At 35.6% G+C, this 9,553-nt stretch overlaps 1 protein-coding gene across 3 annotated transcripts; it reads right to left on the reverse strand.

Annotated features, from left to right (window-relative positions):
• Positions 1 to 4,669: 4,669 nt before the first annotated feature.
• Positions 4,670 to 5,903, reverse strand: LOC112722880 (uncharacterized). Of its 3 annotated transcripts, none has more exons than XM_025774064.3 (2): positions 5,447 to 5,903; positions 4,670 to 5,296 (listed from the first exon to the last, which is right to left on the reverse strand). In XM_025774064.3, exons 1-2 carry the CDS (start codon positions 5,736 to 5,738, stop codon positions 4,950 to 4,952), a joined length of 639 nt encoding a protein of 212 aa, XP_025629849.1. In that variant the 5' UTR covers positions 5,739 to 5,903; the 3' UTR covers positions 4,670 to 4,949. The 3 variants fall into 3 exon arrangements, with proteins under 3 accessions (XP_025629849.1, XP_025629848.1, XP_025629851.1); XM_025774063.3 differs by having other exon boundaries at positions 5,429 to 5,843; XM_025774066.3 differs by having other exon boundaries at positions 4,670 to 5,275; positions 5,447 to 5,842.
• Positions 5,904 to 9,553: the final 3,650 nt, after the last annotated feature.

Raw genomic sequence — 9,553 nt, forward strand, 5'->3', positions numbered from 1 at the left:
GAAAAAATTTCATAAAATAGAGTGATATATACTAATTAATCTAAGCGGTACATCCGAGTTGATCGTTAGATTTATAAACAGGATTAATAGTAAAATTAATTATTAACAGATAAGTGTTTTCTAAATTCGTTTTTGAAATATTTTATTGAGTAAATTACCATTTCTACCCATAAAAGTTGAAAACGCTGACATATCTACCCATAGAAGCTTAAAATTACCATTTGTACCCATAAAAAATTGACTTCGCAAGCAAAATTACCCAAACCCTAAATAATTACATAAAATCTCCAAACTACCCCATTCTCTTCTCTCACGCACGCACCCACCCTCACTCACTATCTACAGCACCTAAACCACCACTGCCGTAGCATCATCTCCCTTTCTACTCTCTCTTTCTCCCTCTCTTTCTCTCACTCACTCACTTTTCCTCTCTCACCTCTTGAACATCAACATAGCCCAGCCACTATCCTCTTCAAAATCACAAAAAAGAACAAACTCAGAGCAAATTGAAGAATAGAACATGCATAGATTCAAAATAAAACCCTAATTTCTTAGAACCTTCACAAAAAATTTTCAATTTCTCATATTCAAGATCACTATTTTCGTTGCAAATAACACAGATTATTAATTCGATTTTGGCGACGCTGAGAGGAGATGCGAAAACGCATCGCTAGGAGGAGAAGAGAGCAGCGATGCCGAGAGAAGAAGATGAAGATACGACATTTGAAAAAGGAAAGAACTCAACGTTGAAGAAGTTGTGGTTGCAGAAAATAGAGGACTCAAAATTGCTACTTCTTGAAGCCAAAAACCTCCCGAAGAAGAAGAAGAAAAAGAGGAGGGGAGGAGAAGATGGCGCTCGTGACAGCAAAAGAAGGAACCACCATTAATACACAAAAGAGAGAGAAGAACGACAGAGATGAGAGAGACATCAATAGGGAAAGAAGAGGAAGGAGAAAAGTGCAAAGAGGGAGGAGAGAAAGAGAAAGGACGATTAAAGAAGATAGGGTAGAAAGTGGAGAGAGAGAGAGAGAGAGAGTGCGGAAAGGGGAGGGTGCTGCAGCAATACTGGTTCACAGTTTAGATGAAGATGAAGAGGATGAGACTCACCAAGGGTAGTTTGGGAATTTTATGTAATTATTTAGTGTTTGGATAATTTTGCTTGCGAAAGTCAACTTTTATGGGTACAAATGATAATTTTTATTTTCTATAGGTAGATATGTCAACGTTTTCAACTTTTATGGGTAAAAATGGTAGTTTACTCTATTTTATTAATAAAATTACTCTTTCAAAGATTACAAATTAATCATCTTTGTCTTTTGATCACTCTATTAACCGTTTTTGTCAATAATTGATAATATAAAATATTAATTTATAGCATACGTGACATTTAACATGTCCAAAAATAAATGTTTAAGAAAATCTATCAATTTAGTCGCCAAGTCATACTGGGTTAAGGTTTATGTAATTAGAAAGATGGACTAAACTGATACATTCTAAATTTATTTTATTCGATGAAATATTTGTTATTTTTTATTTTATTTATTTCTTTTTGTATTTTTTACATCTAGAGACATGATTTATGGGTTGTGTGGAGCAAATACAATAAAGGAAATAAAGGATCTGCGCCCGATTAGCATGGTTGGTTGTGTGTATAAGGTGATCTCTAAGGTGTTGGTTAGGAGGATGAGAGCAGTGATGCCAGGGTTGGTTGGGGAGACTCAGAGTGTATTTTTCAAAGGTCGGAAAATACACGATGGGGCTCTCATTGTGTGTGAAACAGTGCATTGGCTTAAATTAAGGAAAAAGGAGGCAGCAATCATCAAGCTCGACTTTTAGAAGGCATATGATAGAGTTAAGTGGAGCTTTGTGGACATTGTCTTGCAGAAAATGGGTTTTGGAAGCCGATGGAGGGCTTGGGTTATGGAGTGTGTGGGCACAGCATCGTTGTCAGTGTTGATAAATGGTTCACCAACAAAGCCGTTTATGATGGAAAGAGGTCTGCGACAAGGCGACCCACTATCTCCTTTTCTTTTTGTACTTGTGGTTGACGTTCTGCATAGAATGATCAGGGAGGCAGTTAGAAACGGCCGAATTTCTCCTCTGTTGGTTGAGGGGACAACATAGAATTATCGTATCTTCAGTTCGCAGATGACACTATTTTGTTTTGTCCGCATGAGGAGGAGACTATCAAAAACTACAAGAGACTACTTCGCTGCTTTGAGCTTATGTCGGGGTTGAGCATTAATTATGACAAATCCAGTCTAATTCCAATCAATTGTAACCGACAATGGGTGGTTCGTATGTGCAGCTTGTTGGAGTACAAGGAAGCTACACTACCAGTGAGATACCTTGGAATTCCTCTAGGTGCTAATCCGAGGTTGGTGAAGACTTGGAAGCCAATAATAGATAAGGTGGAAGAGAAACTAAGTTTATGGAAGCCCAAAGTGCTAAACAAAGCGGGAAAGTTGGTGCTTATCAAAGCTGTTTTAAATAGCTTACCAGTATATTACTTAAGTTTGTATAAAATGCCTAAGGCAGTTGCTGAAAAATTGATCTCATTACAGAGAAAGTTTTTGTGGAGTAAGGAGGATGGTAGTAATGGCGTAGCTCTGGTTAGATGGGAAGTGGTTCAGGCTCCAAAAAAGTTAGGTGGTTTAGGTGTTGGAGATGCGATGATCAAGAATACAGCACTCTTGTTTAAATGGTGGTAGAGGTTTTCAAAAGAGGAATGTCCGTTGTGGAAGAAAGTGGTATGTTCTTGTTATAATCTGAATCCTAATGAGCTACTGTCCACTCAGACATTACCTATTAGAGGAGGACCATGGAAGGATATCTGTCACCTACAGATCAAGGAGCAACACGTAAGAGATAAGATGATCATTGGACTCACCATGGAGGTTGGTGATGGTAGAAGAACTCATTTCTGGGAGGACATTTGGCTATGTTGTGGTGCTCTGAATGATAGGTTCCCAGGGCTCTTCTCGGTTTCACTCCAAAAAGGATCAGTCATTGGGGATTGTGGGTTTTGGGATGGGATAGAGTGGATTTGGAACTTCCATTGGAGGCGTGAGCTGTTCCAATGGGAATTGGAAATTGTGAATCAGTTGCATGATGCTTTGAGGCCGGTAAAACTAGCGGCGGACAGAGAGGATAGGCTTGTGTGGAAGTTTGATAGACAAGGTGTTTTTACTACTAACTCATTTGTGCAGGTATTGTAGGAGGAAACACTACCGGAGGACATAACAAGTTATAGCTTCACTAAGACTATATGGGAGGGCTTAGTTCTTCCAAGAGTGGAGCTGTTTGCTTGGTTTATCTTGATTGGCAGAGTGCATACAAAGGAGAGATTGTGTTGGCTTGGGATAATTACTCAGGAGGATACTATGTGTGTTCTATGTAAAAAGGATGTTGAGAATGTACATCACTTATTCCTTGGATGTGAATTTACTTGGCAGGTTTGGTGTGCATGGTTAGTTCATCTTGGCAGGAAGTGGTCCTTTCCTGGGACTGTGAAAGAGCATTTTCAATGTTGGACAGGCGCAACCAGTAGAAAGGAGGAGTCTAAAAAGTGGTTCATTTGTTTTTTTGCGATTGTCTGGAATGTCTGGCTGGAAAGAAACAGGAGGATATTTTAGAATAAAAAAAAAGGCGTAGACGACATTATTGACATGTCTTTTCTTAGCTACCAGGAGTGGAAGTATAAAGATCCCTTGTGTTGTTGATGGCTATGCCGAAGATGACATGGGATTGTTTTGTTCTGTAAGCTGTTAGTTAGTTTCTGTCTGTTTTAATCTTTTGATTCTGTTTCTTGCTCCACCTTAATGTTGAGCTCATTTGTTTCAAAAAAAAATATATATATATTTGATGTTTGAAAATGTGATGATGCGTGAATTAATGTGAGATATTATGGAAATTGATTCCCTAAAAACAAATTTTAACTTGCTTTGCTTTCTGTTTTTACCTATGCCTCCCTTATTAATACAACAGTGAATTTTTTATCGATTAATACTTTATTGCACCAACCTTAAAAACTAAAAACTAAGATAACGGTGAAAAAAAATTATAAAACAGAGTGATATATACTAATTAATTAATTCATACGGGCGGTACATTCGAGTTGATTGTTAGATTTATAAACAGGATTAATAGTCAAATTAGTTACTGAAAGATGAGTTTGATTTTCTAAATTTGTTTTTGAAATATTTTATCAATTAAATTACTCTTTCAAATATTACAAATTAATTATTTTTGTCTTTCCATCACTCTATTAACCATTTTTGTTAATAATTGATGTTATGGAATGCTAATTAACAGTATACATGACACTTAACATGTTTAAAAATAAATATATTTGAAAATCCATTAATTTAATAGCTAAATTATATTGAGCTAATGTTTATATAATTAGAAAAATGGACTAAATTAATAGAATTTCATAAATATATTTAATCATCTTTTAATTATTAATAGAATGACATAAGAACAAAAATAATTAATTTATAATATTTAAAAAATTAATTTAATTAATAAATTTTTTTAAAAATTAATTTAAAAAATGACTCATTTTAAAGGACTAATTTAAATTTATATATAAAAGTAACCATGCTAAGTGGATGCCGATAACTGTCCTGAAAATTGAGATACTACTGCATGATAAAGCATACACAAGTGAAAAAAGGAAGTGAAATTTCAATTATGGAGCAATCTGTAGACATTAATTAAGGCGTCTAGGGTACAATACAACAATACAATAACAAATTCTAGCAAAGTTAGGCAACCAAGATAACTAAAGTTACATCAAACACCATCTTCATGCATTTCTCTGTGGTCAGTCAAATCTTAAGTGGTGACGCCTAACAAACAAATCAGCACTATATTTCTGTCATCACATAAAAGTATTCACTATTTTCCAGGACTAGATTTTGCCCTGTTGTTCTTGCTGTATTTTCTTACATATTCTTCTTGGAGACTGAGTGTGACAATCTCCTATCCAAGACTTGTAGCTTCTTGCGGAGGTTGTGATTCTCCTCAAGTACCCGCTGGTACTCAAGAAGAAACCCCTGAAATTGTTTTCTCAAAGCAGTTACATTGGCTTCTGCAACATCAACGTCTTTAGCTTTAGAGTTGAGATCAGATTCTAGCTGTATAAGCTCCACTTTCAATTTGTCTCTTTCTTCTTCCAATGCTTTAGTTGCCTCCAATCTTTTCATTACCACAAGATTCTTTCTTCTAATTCGGAGTTCTCTCATGCAGTGATGTAATCTATCTATTATAACTGCAAGAAAAAGGACGGCACCTGCAAATTATTTGCCAAAACTGAATGACAAATAATCCCTTTGAAATTCAGAAGATTAAAGGATACTAAACACAACATAATTATGGTACTAATGTCCTTGTGAACCAAGTGCGATGTTGAAAAACCATATACCAAAAATAGCAAAGATACCAATGAGAGTAGTTTGGAGGAGATGATTGGCCATGAGAAGCTGATCGGTGGGATTGAGATGAACATGGCCATCATCATGGATTTGTCGCCTCTGAATGTTGATTATTCCGTAGACGCCGGAAAGAAGGAGGGTTACAAGGGAGGCGGCGGCAGTGTTGAGGACGAGGGGCCCGCGGGCACGCTTGAGGCGGTCAAGGGTGAGGATGAGAAGCTTCCTAAATGGGGTCTTGAATAGGAGAATTACAATCACAACCGCCTCCCAGAATATGAGGAGGAACAACACCTCAATCATCACTCCTGATTCTTCTTTGTGCCTCAGATCGCAAGTTTCATTGGGATCACATCCCACTCACTCAGGGACACATCATCATCACATACTATGTGACCTAATGTTTTTTTTGTTTGTTTTTTTTTTTTTGAATCAAGATCTATATCTGTTTTTTTTTTTTTTTACGTCAACACTTTGAGATGATTGTTCATGCCCTATTTCTTGAGTTGGGCCTTGATTTTTTTACTCTTAGTAACCATACATTGGTGTGTGTTGCAGTTTTCCACCTCATATTAGAGAAATATGGTTTTGATGAATAATATAGATTAGCAAAGTTAATCCTTGGGCTCAAATCAATTCTACACCCTGACCAAAACAAAGAAAAAAAAAATTCAATTCTACACATTAAAAAGGAAAAAAAACTCACTGCTTCTTAATATTTATTTTCAATTTATAATAACGATTTTATATTTTTACAACTAGAGAATTTTTTTCACCTTATATTATTTATTGCACTATACAAATGAATGGTAAAACAGAATATATAAACTAAAAAAGCTTGCTAGCAAACACCTCATTATCACCATCACATTCATAACAATCTGCAAATTGTGTTTGTTCAAAGCGGGTCCTACCAAAGTACCAAACCCGTAGAGCCATTTTGATTTCAAACGATTCTCTATTTTCTCTCAAAACAGGATCTCTCTCATTCACACTCAACTCTATACTCGCTTCCTTGAGCTTTAAAAAACCAGCAGTTTCTCCATATAACTTAAACACCATCCTAACTTGACTACCATGTTCCAATGTGTTTAAAACACTTGCCAATGCTCCACAAATCACACTAATCATCAATCCTCCATTGTTCACTAATGAAGAACAAGCTGATCCCAAAGCTACAAGCCCTGTATATATATAGTTTCAATTCATGAAGGCCGCATTTTCTTATTATTTCCACCAAACCAATCATACAAAGTGAGACATATATACATTATGGAGTGGAGAAGGAGAAACACGATAACTCGGTCTCTACCAGCCTCGTCTCTATAGCCACTATTTTCAACTCTAGTCAGGTTTTTACTATTAAGTCGGAAGCTTACATCGCTCCAAGCAGTTTAAGACAGAACAGAAAATTCTCTCCACGCTCAACTGTCTTCAAATTGTGGCCTATAAAGACTGTGATGTCATGCTAGAGAACGGTAAGTCCTTTTACAACATCTTCATGGAGTACGCTCCTCAAAATACCATCGCTGACGCAGTTAGAAGGCACACAGCTGGCTTACCTGAGGCTGTAGTGGCTCATTTCACGCACCAAATATTACCTTCACTCTCAAAAAATAGTGCATGGCGATGTGAAAGGACAGAACGTCTGGTGACGATATAAGGAATTAAGATAACTGATTTCGACTGCTCGCAGGGTGATAGTTGATGTTGAGGGTGTGATTATAGAGACGTCGGCGTACATAGCACCTGAGGTGGGACGTGGAGAGGAGCAGAGATTTCCTGCTGATGTGTAGGCACTTGGATGTACAATGTTGGAGATGATAATAGGGGAGTCACTGTCACTATCTACATGATAATGACTTGTTACTGTATTTTATCAGATCAATTTCTGGGATGAGGTGCCAAAAATTCTAAGCCATGTCGTCATGTTTCGGACCTGTTACTGTACTGGAGACGATAAAGACAGCAACATTAGATTGTTATCGTCATGTTTCGGAAAGTCCTGTTAATCCTAAAGGCAGAATTAGTGAGTTGTGTGGAGTAGATAGAAAGATGTTTGATGCTTAGAAATGCGATGATGATGGATCACTGCGAAAAATAATAATTACTGCAATAAAGAATTACTATTATACACCATAGAAATTGATTCTCTAAAAACAAATTTTAGTTTGTTTTGTTTTCTGTTTTTACCTATGCTCCCTCACTGATACTCATACTTACTAATACTCACTGGTACTCATAAAAATAAATTTGTTATCCATTAATACTTAATAGCACTAACCTTAAAAACTAAAAGCTAAGAGAAGGTGAAAGAAAAAGATTCATAAAATTGAGTAACATATACTAATTTAACGTAAAAATAAGTATGTTATTCTTGTTTTGCTCTTATCTAATAAAAATTTGTCAATAAATATATATTTGGGTTAATAGTTAATTTAGTCACATAAAATAAAGATTTTTTTTAATTTATCTTTAAAAAATTGGGTAAAATATATTTTTTGTCCCTGAAGTTTTACAAAAGTTTTAAAAATATCCCTAAGTTTTATTTTGTTTTAATTTTGTCCCAAAAGTTTTCGATTTGCATCAAATATACCCTTGACGGCTAAATTTTAAAAAAAATTTAAGACCAATCTAACAATAATACATGAAAATTATGCTTGATTTGCTTGTATTGAGGGTTGTTCTTATGAAATCGTTGTTAAATTGGTCTTAAATTTTTTGAAAAATTAGCCGTCAGGGGTATATTTGATGCAAATCAAAAAGGAAAAGGAAAAATACCACAGCTTGGGCCTCCACCACCACTGTCTCCATAGCCATAACTCTCAACTCCAGTTAGGTTTTTGCCATCAAGTCAGCGGACCTACGTAACTTCGAGCAATTTAAGATAAGACATGTAACATCCTAGTATTCAAATCCTTATACTCGAGTCATAAGTCAATGATAATAAGGTGGTATGACTCAGAGACAAATTATAATACATATATAGTTGGAATAAATTATTAAACGAGAAGCCTGAAAAAGGAGTAAAAGAAAATCGCAATCGGAAACACATGCGTAACGAAAAGCATCGCATTTGGAAAGAACTTGGTAAAATAGAACTTAAAGGTAGAATAGATTAAAGACGGAATATATATATATATATATATATATATATAATCATATGTATAATAGCTACTAGTCATGACATGCGAAGTTTAGGTCGGCTAAGGTTATAGTAGTAAAAACAGTTGATAATAATTTCTATCTCTCCCAAATATACATCAAGGCCTCTATAGGCAAGGTTTCCAAAAGAATTATATATACGTATACATCATTAAGTTTTCTAAAATAAAAGGAAGAGAAATCTAAATAAAATACAGAACAAAACTCAAAGTAGACTTCGCCGTCTTCCAGACGAACTCCAGCTCACTGTGGAGCACTAGGACTTGCATCTGAAAAACAAAGAATATATACGGAATGAGAACTCCCAATCCATGGGTTTTCAGAACAGTAAAAATATCAAATAAATACAATATAAGGTAACAAGAAACTCACTAAGCAATCTTATGCTTCCACACAATGGTCTTTCCATCCTAGGTTCTCATTAATCCATGATTAGGAAAATGTCCTAGAAAATTCTACTCTAATTCATTTTTTATCATTTTCTCCATAACTCTCCAAATTTCAAACAGAACAGCCCTTAGATAGTTCAAATTCAACGATTCTAAATCAACTCATCATACTTCCACCCGGAGCAAGTGGGACGAACCATTGCATCTACCTAAGGAGCTCAAATAATCTCATTCAATATTCATATTTATTATTCAATTATTTCGTCGTTTCATCTCATTAAAGGCATCCCTCAGCATCAACCGACACCAGCATGAGGGACCTCTCAGTTATGCAAACACAAGCAAGACAAACAAATAATACACAAGTAAATTCAGGTAAAGCAATTAGCACATAATCATTTAATATGTACAGTTAAGCAAGTCAAGACAAATAGCAAACTCAAACAAATCAAACAAATACAAATTATGTATGCCTGTCCTATGGCTGATGAGTCTCATCTGTCAGTTATACAGCCAAACCCAACATGTCTGGAGCAAGTGGAATCACTCCACTGCGTCTACCCA

Source organism: Arachis hypogaea, chromosome 11, assembly GCF_003086295.3.
Source record: "Arachis hypogaea cultivar Tifrunner chromosome 11, arahy.Tifrunner.gnm2.J5K5, whole genome shotgun sequence".
NCBI classification, from domain to species: Eukaryota; Viridiplantae; Streptophyta; class Magnoliopsida; order Fabales; family Fabaceae; genus Arachis; species Arachis hypogaea.